This window comes from Ovis aries, chromosome 9 (assembly GCF_016772045.2).
Source record: "Ovis aries strain OAR_USU_Benz2616 breed Rambouillet chromosome 9, ARS-UI_Ramb_v3.0, whole genome shotgun sequence".
NCBI classification, from domain to species: Eukaryota; Metazoa; Chordata; class Mammalia; order Artiodactyla; family Bovidae; genus Ovis; species Ovis aries.
The window spans coordinates 75,069,183-75,093,401 of record NC_056062.1 but is presented as its reverse complement, the minus strand read 5'-3'; the positions used below and the strand labels follow the sequence as shown (position 1 = coordinate 75,093,401).

At 42.1% G+C, this 24,219-nt stretch overlaps 2 protein-coding genes across 10 annotated transcripts in view; both read right to left on the bottom strand.

The window, feature by feature from the left end:
* RRM2B (ribonucleotide reductase regulatory TP53 inducible subunit M2B) overlaps positions 1–12,189 on the bottom strand; it is a 36,040-nt gene extending 23,851 nt beyond the window's left edge. For all 6 annotated transcript variants that reach the window (XM_060393867.1, XM_012184037.3, XM_012184039.4 and 3 more), the window contains exons 1-2: positions 12,080–12,189; positions 2,995–3,150 (exon numbers count right to left, since the gene is read on the bottom strand). In XM_060393867.1, coding sequence (XP_060249850.1) covers positions 2,995–3,150; positions 12,080–12,127 — 204 coding nt within the window. In that variant the 5' untranslated portion in view covers positions 12,128–12,189. The remainder of the gene's footprint in view (positions 1–2,994; positions 3,151–12,079) is intronic.
* Positions 12,190–19,206: 7,017 nt separating this feature from the next.
* The window catches only part of UBR5 (ubiquitin protein ligase E3 component n-recognin 5), a 140,371-nt gene continuing 135,358 nt past the window's right edge, over positions 19,207–24,219 (bottom strand). For all 4 annotated transcript variants that reach the window (XM_027973156.3, XM_060393865.1, XM_027973157.3 and 1 more), the window contains exon 59: positions 19,207–21,457. In XM_027973156.3, coding sequence (XP_027828957.1) covers positions 21,245–21,457 — 213 coding nt within the window. In that variant the 3' untranslated portion in view covers positions 19,207–21,244. The remainder of the gene's footprint in view (positions 21,458–24,219) is intronic.

The window sequence follows — 24,219 nt, the reverse complement described above, 5'->3', positions numbered from 1 at the left end:
CATCTCTTCAATCATTTGTGTTCTTTTCCAAAATCCTTTTCCCATTACTTTATGTTTTAAATGTTTACTGAACACCAACTACATGACAGGCACTGCTAAATGCTGGGGATACAATGGAGCAGAGAGGAAATATTTGCATGCATCTTTTAAAATATGCAAGCTAAAAGTCAGGTCCTATTCTATAATGTTAAGAGTTCACTCAGGTTAAGCTGACATCTTCCTGGTTTTTGTGTATTATACTCCTGACACTATATTTTAATATTACAATATGCTCACTCTTAAATATTAAACTTATCTACATTATTTTCCATTCCTAAAAGGTAAATTTTTTTGCCCAGCTTTATTCACTTGAATAAATTCTCAATTTCACAATCTGAAGATTGATTGCAAACTATTGGTAACAGAAATGCCTGCTGCTGCTGCTAAGTCGCTTCAGTTGTGTCCGACTCTGTGCGACCCCATAGACGGCAGCCTGTCAGGCTCCCCCGTCCCTGGGATTCTCCAGGCAAGAACACTGGAGTGGGTTGCCATTTCCTTCTCCAATGCATGAAACTGAAAAGTGAAAGTGAAGTTGCTCAGTTGTGTCTGACTCTTAGTGACCCCATGGACTGCAGACTACCAGGCTCCTCCATCCATGGGATTTTCCAGGCAAGAGTACTGGAATGGGGTGCCATTGCCTTCTCCGACAGAACTGCCTAAATAGCTTTAAGGAAAAAAAAAAAACAAAAAACAGAACTTTGTCTTCTGAATCAAGTCTTGAGCGATCAGTCATATTTAAGAAAAAAGGTAAATCACTGGTAAAACAATGAAATCTAAAGATAATTAAACTGTAACTTACATAATTTGTTTAAATGAATAATATATGGAACTAAAAATGTGTTTGACTTCCCGATTAATTATGTATTTGAATCTTCCTATCAGCTGTCTATAAAAAATATACACGCATGCCTGTGTGCTAGGTCACTCAGTCATGTCTGCCTCTTTGCAACCCTGTGGACTGTAGCCCACCAGACTCCTCTGTCCGTGGGATTTTCCAGGCAAGAATACTGGAGTGGGTTGTCATTTTCTCCTCCAAGGGATCTTCCCAACCCAGGAATCAAATCCACATTTTCTGCATTGACAGTTGGATTCTTTACCACTGAGCCACCTGGGAAGCATAAAATATGTACCAACCTGTATATTTTAATTTTTCAAAAGTAGTATTTTTAAGTCATAGTCAACACATAGTACACTTCTTAAAAGATCCAAGAAATTTCTTGATGAAATGTAATTCCACAAGTATCACAAGTGCCTTTTTAACATGATGAATGAAAAAGCCACCTGTGTAACCTATTTGTTCTCTTAATGACATTTAACAAAAAGCTTTCTAAAAATCACAGTTAGGGACCGTCAGGTGTGCCTACCACTATGGCTCGATATGAAAATACTGGGTTTTTTGTTTGTTTTGGGGTTTTTTTGCTCTACATGCTAACTATAATATAACAAAGATGTTAATAATGTTAACAAATATAAAGTAACAAAAATGGGTGGGTGGATAAAATTAGTGTAACAGAAGCTTCAAAAATTGGTGCCTTCTGATATCTAGTATCAATCTCCTCCATTCTGTATAAACTAGTAGCTTGCATTTACTTGGTTCTCACTACATGCCCACTAACATTCTACACAGTTAATGAATCCACACAACCACCCAATGAACTAGGTACTATCAGCCCAGTTTACTGACGAGGATACAGAGCGGCTTCCCAGGGCAACTTCCCCTGTGGACAGCTAGTACGTGGTAGACCCAGGATTTGTATCTCAGCTGGCTCCAGCACCTGCACTCTTAACAGTGTATATAAAGAATCAATTTCTCAACAACAAAAAAAGGTAAATAAACAGATCCATAGATACCAATAGATGGATAGATCCAAATATATCTATACAAAGTTATATCTATATGCAGTATACAGGAAAATATGCACACCCAGAGAACAGAGTGATATACAGGTATCATCCATCACATTCAAATATGAAGACAATGATTATTTGCAGACTATGGAGCAACTGCTTGCATGACCAACTGTCCTTACCAAACCAGAGAGCATTTTCTAATTTGCTGTGTTCAATTCATTTCCTAGGGGAAATTGCCACACTAAGAGAAAACATTCCACAGCTGTCCTGTCTGCTCAGGCAGTTATGCCAGGTTTGATGTGGCTGAGGGCAGAGCCAGACAGGGAGGAGCATGGTGAATTCCGGCCAGCAGTTCAGAAGTTGAGTACGTTGCCTGGGCAAATTCCTTGTGTGGCAGCTCTTTCAGCACCATCAGCTATAGCTGCAAATTTATTTATTTATTTGCTTATTCCATGGACTGGAAGTAAAAACTAGTCTTATTTGGTCACAGCAAACCAAAAGTCTGTTCAAAAATGGAAAATGGGACTTGCCTGGTGGTGGAGTGCATGAGAAGCTGCCTGCCAGTGCAGGGGACAAGGGTCCGATCCCAGGTCTGGGAAGAGCCCACATGGTGCGGGGCAGCTAAGCCAGGGCAGCACAGCTACTAAGCCCACGTGCTGTAACTCCTGATGCCCAGGCACCTAGAGCTTGTGCTCCGCAACAAGAGAAGCCGCCACAACGAGCAGCATGCTCGCCGCGGCAAAGAGTAGCCCCCGCTCACCTCAACTAGAGAAAGCTCGCATGCAGCCACAAAGATTCAGCTCAACCAAGAATTAAAAATGCCAAAAAAAAAAAAAAGGACAATGTTCAAAAACATATTAGAGGTAAAAATCTGGCAGACTGAGATGACATTTTTGCAGAAGAAAACATGTTTGTAGGTAGAAGTCTAAACACAAAACATTGGAGAACGCTGTATTCAGTCTCAGGATTTCAAACATTATCATATACAACTGATCTTATCCAGGGTACTTTACAATGTACGTTCAAAAATGTTAATATCCTGTAATAGAAAATGTGAACACTACCCTAGAGAACATGTTTGCTGATGACGGCGATGCTACTTACCTCTTCTGCTGTCCAGAAGGATGCCTGTGCCTGCTTATACATTTTCCAAATGTCAGGGTACTGGATTGGGAAGATGACAAATCGACGAGAACTCTTTCTTAGGAGCGGCTCTTCATCTGACTCTGCTCCATTTTCACTGGGATCTGAAGATAACCTCTTTGAAAAATAAAGTACAAACACCCGTTTTATGTAGAGATTCCCCTTTATTCACATCTAACACACGTCGGGGAGAGTTAGGGAGACAGCACAGTTTGGGAGCCAGTCTCCCCAGCTCGAATCCTTACTGTGACCTGGTAGCTGGTCAATGGTGTTTGCTTAAGTGAGTGGCTCTAGGAAGTTCCTTAACTTCTCTGAGTCTCAGTTTCCTCATCAGTAAAATAACACTTGCCTTAGAGATTAATTTTGATGATAAAAAGGCTTTAAACAGAGCCTGGTGCATAATAATCACTCAAAATATTATTGCCGTTATTGTTACTCTGAGGATAAGTATAAAAAACTAGACCCATAAATGTCACAGGGGGCAAATTTCTAAAGTTGTGGACAAAATGTCCCTTCAGTGCCTCTCACCGAGACAGAATGCTGGCATGAATGCTGCTGCTGCTGCTGCTGAGTCGCTTCAGTCGTGTCCAGCCCTGTGCAAGCCCAGAGACGGCAGCCCACCAGGCTCCACCGTCCCTGGGATTCCCCAGGCAAGAACACTGGAGTGGGTTGCCATTTCCTTCTCCAATGCATGAAACTGAAAAGTGAAAGTGAAGTCGCTCAGTCGTGTTCAACTGTTTGCCACCCCATGGACTGCAGCCTCCCAGGCTCCTCCGTCCATGGGATTTTCCAGGCAAGAGTACTCTGGAGGAGGTTGCCATTGCCTTCTCTGGCTGGCATGAACAGGCTACTATTATAAGCTGCTTTTTAATTTTAAAGTTTTCTTGTCTAACCTTAACTGAAATATTATCATACTCATCTGAAAACTCTTTACCAACAACTTAGCAGTCTTTGTCTGAACCTTCCCATGTACCAATTGGTTTTTGCTGTTTACATGTTAACATTTCTGTATGGCATATGGTCTCACTGGGACTGTCTCAAAGCTTTGTGGGATAAAGAAACACATACCTAAATGCATACTGCTTGGAAAGAGGATGGCACTCTAAAAGGGGAAAAATGCCATATACATACATACATACACACATACATATATGTATATATATTAATAGTCAGCAAGAATGGAGACCAGTTTTTTACATATTGTGGTATTTCGAGAGTACTGTGTCAAGTAAACATTAGTTTCCCCGGTGGCTCAGCAGTAAAAAATCCACCTGCAATGCAGGAGCTGCAGGAGGCAGGTTCAGCCCCTGGGTCAGGAAGATCCCCTGGAGGAGGGCATGGCCACGCACTCCAGTATTCTTGCCTGGAGAATCCCATGGACAGAGGACCCTATGGGCTACAGTCCATAGGGTCGCAAACAGTCAGACACAACTGAAGCAACTTAGCACCCGTACACAAGTAAGTGAATAGACTGTTAATCTCTGTTTATCCTGTGCTCTGATTATTGGATACCTTTAGATTTTAAAAAATTTAACATAAGACCACAATATATCAGTGAAATAATTTAAAACTATTCAAATCAAGCCTCCTCTGAGTACCCTCACAAACCCCTCCCCTCAGCACACCAAAGGCCTTGATTATATGCCTAAGATAGCATATAGCTCACTGCAATTTAATTATCTGTCTACCATTTCCTCTAGACTCTACTTCTTAACAGTAAAAAACAGATTTATACTTGTGGAATCCTTAAAGCTTAGCATACAGTTTGGCATTTACTCAATATTCATTCCACAAATATTTAAGTAAATTTCTAAAACGGAAGTGGTCAAGTTTTTTGTTTATTTGTGCCACCATTGAGGACTTTGCTCAAAACTATAACTTGTACTCAACTTCTGGAATCAAGATTACCAGAAGTATCAATAACCTCAGATATGCTGATGACACCCCCCTTACGGCAGGAAGTGAAGAAGAACTAGAGAGCCACTTGATGAAAGTGAAAGAGGAGAGTGAAAATGTTGGCTTAAAGCTCAACGTTCATAAAACTAAGATCACGGCATCTGGTCCCATCACTTCATGACAAATAGATGGGGAAACAGTGGCTGCCTTTACTTTTTAGGGCTCCAAAGTCACTGCAGATGGTGATTGCAGCCATGAAATTAAAAGACGCTTACTCCTTGGAAGGAAAGTTATGACCAACCTAGACAACATGTTAAAAAGCAGAGACATTACTTTGCCAACAAAGGTCTGTCTTTTCAAGACCATGGTTTTTCCATATGGATGTGAGAGTTGAACTACAAAGAAAGCTGAGCACCGAAAAATTGATGCTTTTGAACTGTGGTGTTGGAGAAGACTCTTGAGAGTCCCTTGGACTGCAAGGAGATCCAACCAGTCCATCCTAAAGGAGATCAGTCCTGAGTGTTCATTGGAAGGACTGATGTTGAGGCTAAAACTCCAATACTTTGGCCACCTGATGTGAAGAGATGACTCATTTGAAAAGACCCTGATGCTGGGAAAGATTGAGGGCAGGAGGAGAAGGGGACGACAGAGGATGAGATGGTTGGATGGCATCACTGACTCAATGGACATGAGCTTGGGTAAACTCTGGGAGTTGGTGATGAACAGGGAGGCCTGGAGTGGTGCAGTCCATGGGGTCGCAAAGAGTCAGACACGACTGAGTGACTGAACTGAACTGAGGACTTTGCAATCTCAAAAAAGCTGTAAGATTCTGAGACACTGCAGTTCCAGGCTCCATAACAGGAGGACACATAAGAGCACGTCCCCTAGGTCTGGCACTGAGGCTGCTTTTGAACTGACACCACACAGATGCTTTATATACATTTACTCTGCTTCATCTGTACAACAAGTTAGTCAAATAGTTATAGTATTCTGATTTTACAGATGAGAAAACTAAATCTTGAAGTAGGTAAATAACATATCCAGGATTCCACAACTGGTAACTGGCAGACATAAGATTAGAACTGAGATAGGTCGGAATTCAAAGCCTTGCCTTAAACTACATCTCTGTATGTTTGGATGGCAGCTAGATTAGGGCCAGTGTGACGTGAAAGTGTTAGTCCTTCAGTTGTGTCCGACTCTTTGCAACCCCATGTTCTGTATGTATCCCGGCAGGCTCCTCTGTCCATGGAATTCTCCAGGCAAGAATACTGGAGTGGGTAGTCGTTCCCTTCTCCAGGGGGTCTTCCTGACCCAGGGATCGAGCTCAGGTCTCCTGCACTGCAGGCAGATTCTTAACCATTTAAAAACCTGAATTCAAAACAGTGAGATAAACTAAAGTTAAAAAGAGTGCATGCATGCTCACTCAGTGGTGTCCATCTCTTTGTGACCCCATGGACTGCTGCCCACCAGCCTCCTCCATCCATGGGATTTTCCAGGCAAGAATACTGGAGTGGGTTGCCATTTCTTCCTCCAGGGGATCTTCCCCACCCAGGGATTGAACCTGTGTCTCCTGCATTTTCTGCACTGGCAGGTGGATTCTTTACCACTGAGCCATACCCTAAAAAGAGTATACACTACAATTAACCCTTGTGCAACATAGGTTTGAAACACATAGGTCCACTTATCTGTGGATTTTTTAAATAATAATAACAATACTACTCCATCTGCAGTTGATTGAATCAGTGGATGCAGAACAGTGGATACAGAATGCCAACCGAAAAGTTATATCAGGATTTTCAACTGCCAAAAGTCAGTGCCCCAACCCCCCTGTTATTCAAGGACCAATTGTACCGTTTCCTGCTAAACAAATGGTACTGATGTAACTAAAGCAGTCAATCTTAAAGGAAATCAACCCTGAATATTCATTGGAAGGACTGATGCTGAACTGCCAATACTTTGGCCACCTGATGCGAAGAGCCGACTTATTGGAGAAGACTCTGATGCTGGCAAAGATAGAGGGAACGAAGAGAAGGGGGTGACAGAGGACAAGATGGTTGGATGGCATCATCGACTCAATGGACATGGGTTTGAGCAAACTCCTGGAGATGGTGAAGGACACAGAAGCCTGGCGTGCTGCAGTCCATGGGGTCGCAAAGAGTTGGACACAACTGAGCAACTGAGCAATAACAACAGCTGATGTAACTAGTGGACTGACAGGAGGACATCATCAAATATGACTTTAGGAAAAAGTAAAAACAAAAATGAGTTCATTAGAAATAGAGTTGAAAGAACCAAAGTGATTTGAAGCTGGTGAAAACCAGCCAAACTGATAAGGCTTAAAGCAGTGGTTTTTAACTGGTACAAATAGCATAAAACTCAAAATAGAGTAAAACGTTCTCAGAATGCATTCGCCTTCCCCTTCACCAGATTAAAGTCACCATGTATAATGAGATCATGAAGTATGTTGTTGAAGAGGATGTGTTTCCCAGGTGAATGATAAGACAGTAAAGATGAGATTAAAAATCAGCATTTTGGACACTGCTACCTCTACATCAGATCATGAAGTAAACCAAATGACCATATTTCACTCCACAGTGTATATTACAGTACAAAACTGTGTTCACTTACAGTAAGCACTTAATATTATTATTCATGCTTTCAGGCAAGTCATTTAATCTGATCATCATCACCTGTAAATTAAAGACTAACATTTGTCCTACTTGTTTAAAAGGAATGTTATAAGGATCAGAGGAGCTAATATAAATAAAAGTACTTTGCATATTCTCAAGTGTTACAAACTTTTTAAATTGTTATTGTGTTACTATTAACTCTTGGGATGTTTCTGGCCTTAGAAAGGTGGTCTTCTATAATTCGTGAAGTAATTAGAAAATTGCTGGAAAGGGTTAAAAAGTGAGCTATTCAAATCCCAATTTCAAAGGTTGGGATCTGCAGTCAACGAATATTTCAAACTTATCTTGGCCCACATTGTTCTTCCTTGAGCTCTTGTAGACGGCACTTGCTTTCACCACCACTACGCGGCATTTTGAGAAGGTTTTGCATTTCTCTTTTTGTTATGTGTTTTGTCCCGGGGGTGCAGGTCTATACGCGGAGCGAGACTTCTTTACTTTCACTGTTTGCTGTGTGCACCATACTGACAATTGGGAATGACATCATAAACAGCAACCCTTTGGCACCAAGCACCCTTGCTCTGAATGGAGTTTGAAAATGCTGATAATTGATCAACATCTGGATCTGCAAAAACGGCTGACGACAACTATCTTTAAATGATGTTCAAATGAAAGTCACATTTGAATACATATATTCGTCCTGTTCCATCATGGTAATATGCGGATTGTTAAGAAGCTGAATTAGGAGGCTATTGGGAAAGATCCTGCCTTGTGAAGAGAGGGGCTTTAACAAACACAGACCTTAGAACTGGGCTAGAGATGATAATACTGCTTATTTTCCTGATGATAAAAATCCACACACATTTTAAAATACTGTCAAGAGGATCATATATCCCCAAATTCTAGGCTCTCCAGGGTACCCTCTGTGGATGTGGGCTAAGAACTCATATTTTAGGAGTAAAGAACAATATGAGAAAAGTCATGATGGCATGGGCCATTTTTAAGAACTGGAAAACTTTCTAAATGTGGGGGACAATGGAAGAAAATAAAACCAGAAGAAGGCAGAAAACACTTCACAATTTTTCCAAGTGTGCTCTGAAGAACCGTGTGGTCTCTCTAATGTCAGAAAGTGCTCAGCACCTGGAGAATAACTGAATAAATCAGACAAAAACTCTTGCTTCTCACATTACATGCTTAACAAGAATTTCATCTGAATAAACACCCCCACCAACCCAAGTCATTAACAACAGTAAGAAGTTAACAAACACGAAAGCTTTTAAAAATCAATTTGATCAATAAAGAAGATAAGGGGCTCAGTTTCAAGACATCAAGAAGGAAGCTGAAAATATAACACTATGGTAGGTAGAGCACGCTCTCCACTCCTCTCTCAGGGCGTGAAGATCCTATTAGGAGTTGCCAAGAGGATGGATGCGATTATTCAGGGAGAAGATACAAAGCAGCAGCACAGCTGAGAGCACAGACCAGGGACTGCAGGGATTTCTCCTGACAGAGACGGAGCAGGTGGAAGAGGCAGCTGGGATTAAAAGCGACAGAAACGGCCATAAAGCAAAGGCAGAGGTGACCTGACTCGGCTAAAGCAAAGGATCAAGATGAGATGAAGAGGAATTCCCTAAAGTATCTACTTTATGGGTATCAATGGGACTAAGGCATTAGGAATTTCCTGGGTCAAAGATTTTCAAACATCTGGGGGAGCTAGGAGGCTCAGACTTCAACTCTTCCCACTTGCCCCCAGCCCCAGGTGCTGGCATTCATTGTGGTGCACAGTTTAAAATCAATCCTATGGAGAGTCATGGAAAGTTTCTGAGTAGGAATTAATATGAACACGGGTACCATGAGAAAGAGAAATTGAATATCCATGTGTAGGCTGAATTAGAAAAGAGAAAATCCTAGGTTTTGGTAGCAACGATAGTGTCCATTTCAGAGGTGGAAATGACAGCCTGAATTAAGATGTAGTGGTTAACATGAAAAAGCTGCTTTGCCAGGGCGAAGAGCTGGGCAGTTTGGTGCAGGAATTAAGACCCTTTGGGGAGTATTTAATTGAGGGAAGTGGCATGCAGGCATAGGTTTACTGATGGATTAATTTGGCAGTGGTAAACAGGATTGGACAGCTGGTAAGACTGAAAGTAGACAACTAATTTGTTGTAACTGCTGTTTGCAAATGCTCAAGTGAGGAAAACGTGAAACAGTTTCTCATAAGCATTCCTTGGTAACTTTCCACTGTCTTTTTCAGAATGGTGCTTCCTGATTCTGGACACCTGGTCCCAAGAAGTGCCAGGACATTCGAGGGCAGCCATCTGGGTTAAGACTCCCCAGCTAGCATTCACCCTGCACTGATCTAGACTGGCATTCTACACAGCCCCTTCCTCCCATCCACCTCCAATTACACTACTTTCATTTGCTGGCCTTCAACTCTCTCTTTCTCCTTGGGTGAAGTAGAATGTTTGGATGCTGTCAGAGTTATACACTATTCGTAGGTGTTTTCATTTTCATTTTCCTATTCCCACCAAATCTGACAAAACAGGTGTACTACTGGTCCAGGAGTGAGAACTTGGTTTTAAACTTGAGTTGTATGGTCCTGGGCATATCATTTTGAAAACAGGGACTATCAGTTAGATTAATGATAGTTAATTTGGGGAAACTATCAAAATTTTGGACCCCCTTTCTCTAGAAATTCACAGCTGCACATATAAAACCTACACACTTCAGGAGATTCATAAACCCCCTTCAAGCTCATCTATAAATTCTTCAAGACAGTGTTCTTAAAATATGTGTCCCATGACCCAGTGGTTAAGACTGTGCTTCCACTGCAGGGGACACATGTTTGACCCCTGGTAGGAGTAGTTTCACATGCTGCTTGGCATACCCAAAACAAAACTGTGTACCAGGATCATCTGAAGTGCTTGTTAAAAATGCAGTCCCAAACCCATCCCAAGAGACTTTGATTCACTATATCTGGGGCGTAGACCCAGATATTTACATTTCTCACAACATTTTCCAGGTGATTCTGATGCAGGTGGCCCAAGCTGCAACAATATATCTATAGAAATAAAGTACTTAAGGCATCCTTGCATCTCAAGTTAAAAACTGTGAAACAGGTGCTCACTGAACTTTAGATCTAAAGTTCTGCCTCTGTCTTTGTGGGTCTGTACCAAGATAGGGGTAACAAAAATTAACTTCCAGGTCTTAAGTCTGAACTGTTGGAGCTACCACCACAAACAAAAATATCTGAATTGTCCCATTAGAGTAGGACAATGTTTGTTTCAAAAGAGGAAGAGAAAGTTTGAGGTCTATTTACAATTTGCTAGTTACTAAATGTTTACAGAGTCAAAATAAAGTAAAATCCCAAATCTGGAATCTACAACTTTCTGAAGAAATGTAAGAATCTCTGTGAATCTGAGAGCTGAATCTCTGTGAGCTGAAACTCTATTAAAAATAATCAAAGATACCACACACAGCAATAGGTTTAGAAGTGTTTACAACATAACAGGCTAAGAAAATTATAGCACAACAATTTTAACTACCCTACAGCTCTATAGACTCATGAATCCCAGTGTGTCGACTGCTGTAACGTACCTCTACTAATATAGAAGGGCTTCCCTAGAGGCTCTGACGGTAAAGAATCTGCCTGCAATGTAGGAGACTCAGGTTCCATCCCTGGGTCAGGAAGATCCCTTGGAGAAGGGAATGGCTACCCACTCCAGTGTTCTTGTCTGGAGAATCCCATGGACAGAGGAGCTTGGTGGGCTACAGACAGTCCATAGGGTCGCAAAGAGGCAGACACGACTGAGCGACTAACACTTTCACTAATATAGAAGCCAAGAAGATGAACACGGTTAAGGTAGGTTTTATTAAGCACCCACAACTTCCGTGGCACTTTGCATAAGGCACTTAATTCTTTATGAAGGAAGTATCATTTCCACTGCAGAAATTAAGAAAGTGGTACCCCCCAAAGATTCACAGCTCGTTTAGCGGGGTCTGAGTAAAACTGGTCTCCTAACCTGATCGTTGCCATTATTAGGAGGATTTCCCGAAGCCTTTCTACTGATCAGCTAACCCCATCCACTTGTGTTAGTTTCTACACGCTTCCTTCCAAGTCCTATTAACCATCCCAGAGATGGAATGCATTTCTCCAGTAGAGCCACTAGTCCTCGGCTCTGGCCTCAACCTCCCCTGCCAGGGCTCCAGAACAGGGGAGGATGGAAGAGGGCGCGCCTTGCCCGGATGTGAAGTCTCAGAGCACTGCCCTCGGGTCGCCCCGGAACAGAGCAGTGGAGCAGAAACCCGGCTCCCTCCTCACCCCTCCGAGGGGATGGCCTTCAGAGCGCTCGAAAAGACGAAACCAGGCTGCAGCGAGCGCTCGAGGCCAGGCCTACCCTGGGTCTCAGGAGGCAACGAGTAAAATCTACTACAGAGATCCTGCACCTTGCAGGTCCCCGCCGCAGCCCGCAACCAGAGGCCCGGCGTGACCGCGGGGCGGGAGAGGAAGCGACAGCGCTGTTTACCTCCTCTGGCTGGGGCCTGGCCGCTTCCGGCCTTTCCGGGTCTCCCATCGCGCAGACTCCGCCAGAGCTACCGGAGCAGAGGGAACCGAGCGCCTCGGGCCACTCCAACTGGGACAGGACCAGGTGGCCGGCGGGTGCTCTGAGTAGGCCCCGCCCCCTGGCGCAGGGACCGCTCCTACTCCGGCCGGTCCCGCCCCGCTCCTCGGCGCACGCCGATCCCCGCTTTCTCGCCTGCCCATTCAGGACCTGGCCCGACTCGGGCCTGGCCCCGCCTCCCCACTCACACTGGGACGCGCCCACTCCGACTGCCGGCCCCACTCCTCCGCGCCGACCCCACCTCCCGCCGCAGCAGGAGTAACAGAGTCTCGTCAAACTTGGCCCAGCGCCACTGCGCGGGCACCGCCTTCCGCCTTCTCAGTGAAGGTCGCTCCTTGAGCCTGCCAAACCCCGCCCACTGCACCTCGGGCCCCGCCTCCTCCGCTAGGTCCCGCCTCTCCAGCCGGCCCCGCCTCCCCTCCCGGTCCGCTGCCTTTGGCCCCTCCCGCGTCGCCGTCTTCTAGCCTCTCAGTGCGGGAGGTCCCCGGACCTCTTACTATCGAAACTGTCCAGCTAGTCCTCGCAGTGCGTTAGGAACACGGTGTATGTCGAGCTAAGTCGGCCTAAATTAAAAGGCGCTTGCTCCTTGGAAGAAAAGTTATGACCAACCTAGACAGCATATTAAAAAGCAGAGACATTACTCTGCCTGTCTAGTCAAAGCTACGGTTTTTCCGGTAGTCATATACGGATGTGAGAGTTGGACTATAAAGAAAGCTGAGAGCTGAAGAATTGATGCTTTTGAACTGTGGTGTTGGAGGAGACTCGAGAGTTCCTTGGACTGCAAGGAGATCAAACCAGTTCATCCTAAAGGAAATCAGTCCTGAATATTCATTGAAAGGACTCATGCTGATACTGAAACTCCAATACTTTCCCCACCTGATTTGAAGAACTGACTCATTGGAAAAGTTCCTGATGCTGGGAAAGATTGAAGGCAGGAGAAGATGGGGACCACAGAGGATGAGAGGGTTGGATGGCATCACCGACTCGATGGACGTGAGATTGATGCTCCGGGAGTTGATGAAGGACAGGGAAGCCTGGCGTGCTGCAGTCCATGGGGTCGCAAAAAGTCGGACACGATTGACCGACTGAACTGAACTGAATTCGGCCTGTCCTGAGAGGCTGCGGGTTGGCGGTCGGACCGCACACTGGAGAAGCTAAAGAGGAGAGAGCGAGCTCTTCGAGTGTGGAGCTGTGGCAGAGGGAAGCCACGCTCTGGGTGGGAAAAGGGGACGTCCCCGTGACACCGCGAGAGAGGAGAGCTTTTCTCTGAATCTCCCGAGAAGCAGAGGTCGGGGGAAGTGTGCGGGACGAGGCGCGGGGCGTGCGGAGGAGGGAGAGAATAACGGAGGCCCTGGTGGACCTGGATCACCAAACAGCCTGTAGTGACACTTGCGAGGCGCCGCGCGCGCTGTGAGCCGGGCCGCAGGGTCCCGGGACACCGCTGCGCCCTGCACAGCGACGCCCCCTCCCTCGGCCGGCCCACCAGAAGCTCGGGCTTCGGGTGAAAGACTGAGGTTACCCAGCCCGAAGTAGAAGGCGCCCGGGATCCCCGCAAAACGCTCTTTTCCAGGCGCAGAGTCGAGGAGCGGACACAGGGACAGATGCTGGGGTGCCCATGGGCCTGTTTCTCAGGGGAACTGTCTACAGGTAACTGCCCACAGAGAGAAAAAATAGTGGGGTCCAAAAACCAGCACTGAGGCGAAAGAGATTTGCTTAAGTCGTTTGAAGCTGAAATGTTGAGGTAACCCTTGTCAGGCCTTGACAACAGGCACCTGCTTCTGATTAGCTGAGGGAAATGTGGTTCAGACAAGGTAGATAACTGAGCTTTGAAAATGATGAAGGTTTATTCTCAATCCTGCCCTAGAGTGGGGGATGAGCAATATCCATTCTTACTTAGACAACTACTAGGGGCCACATGCTGAGTAAAAAAATTCCCACAGGTTAACTTTAAATAATAGTTAAATAAGTTCTGTGAGGAAACTGAGTCTTAAAGAAGCTAGAAATTTTATCACAGGCATGTGGAAAATAAACTAAGAGCAAAGATTCTACCATTTAAGTCATCAGACGATATGTCTCCTGTTTATCAAGCATCTTATGTGTATTGAACATGCAAAAGTAAATGAGTCTAGTGAAAAAGAATGTGGATTCTAGAGCCCTGTCATCTGGGCATGAATTCTAGCTCCCTTATTTATTAGCTGTGCTGCCTTGGACAAGTTACTTAGCCTCTCTGAGACTCAGTATCCTCAGTTCCTTCTGCATAAGACTGTTGCATGGATTTACTAATATATTACATGTAAAGAACCTACTGGGGCAGAAAATTACAATGGTAGGTTTCAAGTACACTACTCATCAGACTATCCTAGAGGTCATAGAACAGAAAGGCTTAACTGAGTCGCTTGAATCACATGATTAAATTAATTGAAAACATACATTAAGGGGAACGAGATGGAGTAGCTAACCTATGTAAGATGGGATTCAGAAAGGGAAGGAAGTGGAAGGATCATTCAAGTTAATCATTCATACTCATATATCTTGTCTTTGTTGCATCCGCCTTCCCAGCTGGTGGAATAATTACAAAGGCCAGAGTTGAGGATGGGCATGAGGGTCTCCACAGTAGAGCCAACATACCCTTGCTCTTTTGGAGGGACGCAGAAGCCAGTAGGCCTGGTGGTATTTTCAGTTGTCAGTTTTCTGGATCCAGCCAGCCTGGGGTCTAGTGCTGTTGATCAGCATGCGGTTAACTTCCTCCACCTGGTTAGGATTTTAATGTCTGCAGAATAACTACAGGGTTTGGGGCTTCCCAGGTGCACTAGTGGTAAAGAGCCTGCCTGCCAGTGCAGAAGAAATAAGAGACATGTTTTCGATCTCTGGGTTAGGGAAGATCCTCTGGAGCAGGGCATGGCAACCCATTCTTACCTGGAGGATCTCATGGAAAAAGCAGCCTGGCAGGTTACAGTCCATGGGGTCGCAAAGAGTCAGACACTAATGAAGCAACTTAACACATGGCTCAGGATATTAACTACAGCCTTTGAGAACAATTAAAGGTCCTCAACTTTGTTTAATAGCCAAATTATTATTTTGTCTTATTTGCCTGCTTTCCTTTGTTTCTGCATTTTCTTGCTTCTCTTATTAAATCTGCTCTTTGAAACGCAGGGAAGGCCTAGGAGACTAAAGTTTTTCTACCAACAAGAGTCAAGGGTCACAGGAGTTCTGTCCGTTAGAAGGCCCTGCAGGGTCCTGCTTGGTTTCAGAAGAATTGCTGGATCATATGGTAGATCTGTTTTTAAGTTTTTGAGGAATCTCCATACTGTTTTCCATAGTAGTTGTATCAATTCACAATCTCACCAACAGCACACAAGGGTTCTCTTTTCTCCACATCCTTGCCAACATTTGTTATCTCCTGTCTTTTTTGGTGGGCTTCCCTGGTGGCTCAGACAGTAAAGAAGCTGCTTGCAATTCAGGAGACCCAGGTTTGGTCCCTGGGTTGGAAAGATCCCCTGGAGAAGGGAATGGCTACCCACACCAGTATTCTTGCCTGGAGAATCCCATGGACAGAAGAGCCTGACAGGTTACACTACATGGAGTTGCAAATATTTGAACATGACTGAGCTTTTTGATGCTATTTTAACAGGTGTGAGTTGATATCTCTGTGGCTTTGCCTTGCATTTCCCGAAGGATTAGTGATGTTGAGCATCTTTTCATGTACCTTTGGCCACTTCTATATCTTCTTTGGAAAATTGTTTATTCAGGTCCTTTGCCCAACTAAAAATTGGTCTGTTGGCTTTTTTGCTGCTATTTGAGTTTACTTACTTTGGGTAATAACCCTTTATTAGATATATGGCTTGCAGATATTTTCACATTCTATGGGTTATCTTTTCATTTTGTTGATCACTTCTTTGGCTATGCAGAAACTTTTTAGTTTGATGTAGTCCCACTTTTTTTTTATTTGCTTGTGCTTTAGGTGTCATATCTGAAAAATCATTGCCAAGATCCATATCGAGCTTTTTTCCTATGATTTTTTCTAGGAGTTTGATGGTTTCAGATCTCACATTTAAGTATTTATTAACCCATTTTGAGTTAATTTTTGTGAGTGGTGTAATATTCTAGTTTCATTCTTTCACATGTGAATATCCAATCTTCCCAGCACCATTTATTGAAGAGACTTTTTCTCCCTTCAGTATTCTTTCCTCCCTTGTCAGATATTAGTTGACTGTATATGCATGGGTTTATTTCCGGAGTTTTAATTATGTTCTATTGGAATGACTGACTTTTAACAAAGAGAATACATGGCTTTTAAGTCTAGTACATAAAGAACAATATGAACAGCTTTTGCCTGTTTTTTTCTACCTTTTGGAAAGTTTGCCTTAGAACTTAGGTACCATTTTACAGGAATCCAAAAACTAGCCTACAAAGCAAGATGACATAGAGAAGCCATAGGAAGGAACTGAGGCACCCAATCAATAGGTACTATCAACTTCTTGATGTGTGAATGAACAAACCATTAGAGGATTCCAGCTAGCAGCCATCAAATCTTCCTTCCACTTGAAACCCTGGACATCAGAGAGAAGCCATAACGATCTGTCCTGCACAGATTCCTAATACAGAGTCCATGAGCATAGTGAATGATTGTTTTATACCACTAACCTTGAGGATAATTGGTTGTGCAAACCTAGTAATTGGAATAGCCTCCATTCTACTTACAGAGATTTGTGTGGTATGACTAAAGAAGGCAGCTTAGCCTCTGGTACAGAAAGTGTGTAATTTCATGCTACTATTGGCTTACAGTGTACCAGTAAGACGCATAGACCCTCATTTCTCCAATTGATGATGTCTTAAATTCTTTTAAAATTTTAGTATATATTATGTTTATAAAAAAATGATGTACAAACATAAGACAAGTTACAGACTATTTCATTATTCTATGACTATGGTATTGTGATTTATAACAAGCAGTATGTATTTGGTCTTTTATCCGTTTCTGGCACGGAGCTCCCCAAATCCTCAGAATTTCCTAAATAAAAATAATAATAAATAATAATAAAATGACTTTTTGGACCACTCATTAGGATAGATTCTGGTTGCCAGGGGCACCAAGCAACTTTCCCTTGAACTCCCTGTGGATTGGCTGTTGGCTGTTGGTTTAGTTGCTAAGTCATGTCCAGCTCTTGCAGACCCCGTGGATTGTAGCCCACCAGGCTCCTCTGTCCATGGGATTCTCCAAGCAAGAATATTGGAGTGGACTGCCATTTCCTCCTCCCTCCAGGGGATCTTCCCAATCCAGAAATCAAACCCAGGTCTCCTGCATTGCAGGCAGATTCTTTACTGAGCTATAAGGAAGGCCCTATGGGTTGGAGGTTGAATAAATCACCAGTGGCCAGTGATTTAATCAATTATGCCTGTGTAACGAGGCCTCCATAAAAACCCGGGAAGACTGGATTCAGTTTCAGGGTTGGTGAACACACAAAGTTGCAGAGACAGGGCATGGAAGTTCCACACCCTTGCTCAGGCTTTGCCCAGTGTTTATCTTCCACCCAGCTGTTCCTGAGTTATATCCTTTTATGCTGTCTAGTAAGTACAATGTTTTTTGAGTTCTGTGAGCCACTTCAGCAGATTCATCAAACCCAAGGAGGTAGTCATAGGAACCCCTGATTTATAGCTATTCAGAAGTACAGGTGACAACTCCAGCTTGCAATTGGTTTCTGTAGTGGAGGCTGGGGTTTTGCCTTGAAATGTGATGCTATCTCTAGGTAGACAGTGTCAGAACTGAGTTGAATTATAGGATCCCCTGGAGAAGGGAAAGGCTACCCACTCGAGAACTCTGGCCTGGAGAATTCCACAGACTATGGTCAGTCCATGGGGTCGCAGAGTTGGACATGCCTGAGCAACTTTCACTTTTCACATGGTGTCAGCACACTGCTTGGTAGTTTGAGGGAACCCCTCTCCATATATACACACCTACATATTGGAACTGGGTGCTCAGGACCTTTAATGACCATGACCAACTCACTTAATTATAATCATACATTCCAAAAACTAGTGTACCTGATGTTTGGGAATGCAGTCTCCACAAGGGCTGGAGACATCTGACTTCAGCACTTACCAGTTCTGTAACCTTGAGCAAATTAGTTTAATCTGTGCCAAATTTCCTGTGAGGATGGTAACAGTGCCATAGAATAAAATGACATAAAAACGCATTTGATAAGCTGCCTAGCACACGGTAAATACTCAATAAAAGAGAGCTTCCATATTTGCAAACAATCCAGTGATTTTTAATTTTATGAGGTAATTTAAGATTCTTTGCTTATACTGAATTCATGGTATTTTCATATGACTAAGTCACATTTTAAAAACACTTCTGTATTAATCAAACGATGTTTAGGGGAAGAATTAATCTCTATGTTCATGCCTATCTTTAGGTTAATGTAAATAGTGTAAATCTTTTTACCCAGGCACAAGAGGAAGAACCTAATCCAGGAGTAGATGATTTAAAAGTACTTTTCCATAAGAAGGAATAAGAAGGAAAGGTTTGGCTCTGGGGAATTTACCAACAGGGGGCTTTATATTGATGAACAGAAGGAGTGCTCTGGACAGTGTTTCAGAGTCATCTGGGATGCTGTTAAGAATAACAATTTCTTAAGTTGAAATGTGATTGAGAGGATGAGCAAAGCTTAGGAATTTGCATTAACAAGCACGAGACAATCTGCCTCAAGGGAAGATCTCAGTTTTAGACCTAAACATTGATTGATTACCTCTAAATAGACAAAAATATTATCTTTAGGAGATAAATTTATCTTTAGGGGCAAGTACTAAATAGTGAAATTGCACTACTTAAAAACCCTCTCAAGTATTCCCCAGGAAGCCATTTTATAGGGAACAATCCTGATATTCAGATAATTCGGGGTTGGGGGGGGGTGGTTGCAGGGAGTAGCAAAATTTTGAACACCTTCAGTAAAGTTCATTCTTGGTCTTCACTTCCTAAATTTGTTTTCAAGTCCATTAGATTTAAACACTAAACAAGACCAAAAGAGAACTTTATTTTATATGACTTTATTTTACATTTAGAACCATTTTATGCTTTACTTTAAAAAAAAAAAACAAACCTCACTCTTCTTTTAATATTCCTAAAAGCATTTTAACCAAAATCTTGATTTAGGAAGACTTAAGACATTGTGCATTATGTTAAATACTTTCATTCTTCCAATAACTATTAAAAATAAGTTCACAATTAGGTTTTCAATGTCCTAATCATATCTAGTTTGTTCTCATTTAATATTTTATCAATTCCATCATGTGCATACAGAAGTTTTTCAGACACACTGATGAAAATCAGTTCTTAATCTAATTACTATTTCATTTATTCAGAAATAGCATTTAGACATAAAAACCAATGTCTCATTTTGTAAAATAACCTTTGGTTAATTTACACATCTAATACATCATATTAAGTTTTAAGTAGTACAATGAGTTTCATCACTGTTGCTTTAGTTTTTAATATTTATTGTGTCAGCAGGGCTGAAAATAATGTGGTTCAGTCTTCTGAAGGAAGTTTGTTTATATATATATATACATATATATATATACACATGTATAATAAAGCACAGTGCCTTTGAATGTGAAAAACATCCCAAAGGCCAAGAGTCCTACAAAGGAACGACAAAGAAGGAGAGACTCCAGACTCTCTCCTCATTTTCAATATGTAAAGTGACTGGTTTAAGTCACTTTATTGAAGACATGGTGAAGAAAAGTGTTCCTTATTATGCCACTGAATAAAGCTACTAAAACCACAAAAATTTAGAGATAATGATCCTAGGCTACACAGTTAATGGATCATCAAAAAAGAACTTCTCAGTTATTAAATATAACTGGATTGACTTCTGATGCCAAGTAAGGCTCATTTTACTTCCCCCATTTGTATAAAAGAAAACGTGGCCTGGCCAGTGCCATTCAGGATTCTCTGCTAACTGTAAAATGTGGACCAATTTCCTTCTGTTTCTTACAGTCCTTGTGTACATTCAGTTTTTTAAAACAAAATTTTTATGCACATAACCATGTCGGATACTGTATTGCCCTTAGTTTAAAAAATGTACAACTACATAAATAAAAACTATTGTTTCTTCAGTATTACTTGACATTTCTTCTGTAATTTATTTAAAAAAGTAAATGTAACAAGATACTTAAAAAAGGCTAGATACAAAAGTAGTTAAGCTGCTCACGAACATTTAAAATTTTCCAAAATGTATCTTCAGTAATCATGATCTTATAAAACATTTTACAGTTATCAGAAAGTGCCCAGGCTGAGTTTACATAACTGAAATGCCTTAGTACAAATGTCTAGTTAGAACTGAAGTGCAGTATACCTGACTGACTGCTCACTGAAATAGGGATACAAAGAAAAAAGTTGACTGTGATAAAGTACTGTGCATTGGCCCCCATCATATGTACAAAAAAGTGCCCTCAAATGAACAAATTACATGCAAAATATTAGTGATATCATTTAGTATCCTAGAGCTCAATGCAGTCAAACCGCAACAAAAGTGGTTTTTATAGGTAAAGTGATTTCATTTCTTAAGATCTGAATGTTCAGAACTTTTTTACAAGTTCCATATACGATACACAACCGCAGCCAACCACAAATTAAACACCATAAAAAAGTTAAAATGAAACACAGAACATACTTAATTTTTTATTTTGAAATTCCCTATTCCCTCTATACAAGAACCTTTGCTGAAACACTTTCCACAAAGGCAGCAGTGAGTTTTCAGAACGTTTTACATTTTTCCCCTCAGCAAAAAGGTAAATCACAGTGTAAATTATGTTGTTCTGCTGTCATCTTTGGCTGGGGTTAGACCCAGAAGTTGTTGACTAGCAAACCATTATAGTCAAATGTTGCTAGTGCTCCTCAGGCCTTTAAGCTACAAACTCAGCAAGGAATGTTTGCATTCATCTCTTTAAGGTAAAGGTACCACAGGGTATGCGACAGCATCAACTTCCATAAACTCTTATAGACAAATGGGAAAAATCTACAAAATTAGCGAGTAATATTACACAGCAATACACACGTTTTATACTCTACACAAAACCAAAATTCTTGGTCTTAATGGCGAGTAGCAATTTCTGTTTGAGAATTTGTTTAGAGGAATAGAGTGGGACGTAAAGTCGAGAAATGCAAGTATTTGCAGTAGGAAGGTGTTGGTCATCTGGTGGTCTTATTGTGATGGAGGGCATAGGCTGAAATCCTTCTTCACTGGCTGGTAATGAAGGGCTTGATGTCCAAAAGTAAACCTAAACAGGAGTATAATCATTACAAGTTTGGCTTTTAAGAGATTAACATTCAACCCTTAATTCTGGCAATTATACATACAGCCCCATTCTTTTGGTAAAACCTACAAAGGGGTATTATTTAGAAGTGTCTTTTAAATTTCTTATATTGAAAAGGAAAGTTTCAGGGTTGGAAAAGAAAGAAGTGTCAGGTATGTAGAAAAGTGACTATGTTTCAATGCCTCAGCTTCTCATTTGCAACATGAGGCTACTTGATCAAATGCTGTCTAAGGGCCCTTCCTGTTGCTAAATTTCGCAGGGCATCTCTTAGTGGGAATAAGGCACAAGGTCTCTGAAAAAGGTTCAAAATTCACAGAGGCTATCAAAAAGTTATTCTGCATTTTATCTACTAGCAAAACCACCCAATACTTTTCACTGGTGCACTGTATCATACACAATAATTTTGTAACAGTAATTAAGTGTCAGGCAGCATCTGCTGTACATCAAAATCCATGCAATAAGCCATGCTAACACTGAGTTTTAAAACACATCTAATTTGTGTAATAGAGCGCAAATTACTTTTTCTTTAAATATAACCAAAGATATACTTTCCTGAAATATTTTTATTAATACATACCTTTCCTCATTGATACTAGACAGTGACTATCTCTTAAGGTAAAGCTTTTAAAATCTTGCATTTATAGTACACAACTAAACAGACAAATAAAAGGGCTTCCCAGGTGGCGCTAGTGGTAAAGAACCGGTCTGCCAATGCAGGAGAGCTAAGAGTTGTGGGTTCAATCCCTAGGTCGGGAAGACCCCCTGGAGGAGGACACGGAAACCTACTTCAGTATTCTTGCCTGGACAATCCCACGTACAGGGGAACCTGGTGGGCTACAGTCCACAATGTCACAGAGTCAGACACGACTGAAGTGACTTAACACATACAAACAGACAAATATATTCATTATCTCAGAGTGACTAGGAACCCTAAACTAGTTCCTGAAGCATAGTTATGTGAGAAATCTCATCTAGAATTCTATAGGAGGAGGCAGGGAAAAACAAAACTTTGCAAGTGTCAGGGTCTCCAAAATCTTCAAAGAATTTATAAAAGGGATGGAAGGTACTGTAGACATAAACCTGGCCCAACCTACTCATTTTACAGGTAGAAAACAAACAATGTAAAGTGTTTCTCCAAGGATAAATGTGGTTACCCAGAGCCAGATTACTACACTGCTGGACCTCCACGAAGTTGGAAAAAGATAAATACGTAACAGAGGACTTCTCAAAACTTTTACCAGTGAACTATGACTTTCCAAGAGGGAAATGTACTATGTATGTAGTTTTATGGCATAACCCTAGGACTAATAATTCAAGGGAGAAGAGTTTAGGAAAACCCTCTTATTTTCTTATGTCCCTGAGACACATATGGAAAAGCCTACAAGTATGTGAAGGATAACCTCCCAAAAGAGGGAGGAGGTAGAAGACACCGTGATATACTGCTGCTAAGCTGCTAAGTCGCTTCAGTCATGTCCAACTCTGGGCAACCCCACAGACGGCAGCCCACCAGGCTCCCGTGTCTCTGGGATTCTCCAGGCAACAACACTGGAGTGGGTTGCCATTTCCTTCTCCAGTGCATGAAAGTGAAAAGTGAAAGTGAAGTCGCTTATTTGTGTCCAACTCTTCGTGACCCCATGGACTACTGCAGCTCCTCTGTCCATGGGATTTTTCAGGCAAGAGCACTGGAGTAGGGTGCCATTGCCTTCTCCGATATACTGCTAAGCCCAAAGAATACAGGAGTTTAAGGAGTGAAGCTCACGATTAAAGCTGCTGCTGGACATGTTGAGGCCCCCACAGAGGGAGGTAGTCTCTCTCTTTTTGTAAAAGACTGAATAGTTGGCAAATCTCTCTTCTAGGAGATGGCAGAAATGCAGTGAGATTTTAACTTGACTGACTAGACAGGACACACTGGTTTTGCTCTGAATCCAGACTGACTACAGGAACCCTAATAAGCAACTCAGGTACTCCTAAAACCAACAGGTGCAGATACAGTATCTGCATTGGTAGGGACTTCAGGATTGGTCTACAAGTTTGTGAAAGTCAAAATACATGGAATTATAAGGAATGAACCTAGGGATCAGCCTAGGAAACTACCAGATGGCTACGTTAAGAACAAAAACCACCTGACAGCTAGGACTGCTGGACAACCCATCTTGCTACAGTAGGGAAACACTGGGAGGCGCCTGGGGCCACGTGAAGATGAAGGAATGCTAAACGCGTGGCCCCCTCCCCACAAAAAAACAAGTTACAAACTACCTTTAAAGGTAAATCAGAAACTGCAAGCTTTGTGCTTTCCTGCCCAACTATTTCCCCCTCTCAAATAAAATTGGGGGATATATCTAGAAATTGTATCATTTTTTATACATTCCATAGAGGTTTGGTTTAGAATACTGGAAACTAAGGCTGGTTCAACAGGGGAAATGTCGCAGGAACTATGAGGAATATGAATAGAGATTTTCTGGATAAGGAATGTCCCTCAAATTTCTACAAGAAAGTCTAGAGGAGACTACATTTTAAGGCTACTGGACAGGCTGATTTGGATATACTCACAGTTGGACATAAACTCCACAGACTTGACAGACTTCAATATGATCAAAGTTTATACTGTCTTAACTTATGATTTATTAATTATGTCTTAATTTATTAACTTTAAGTTAATAAGTAATAAGATTAAAATCATAGACCATTCCATTCTCCAGGGGATCTTCCCAACCCAGGGATCGAAC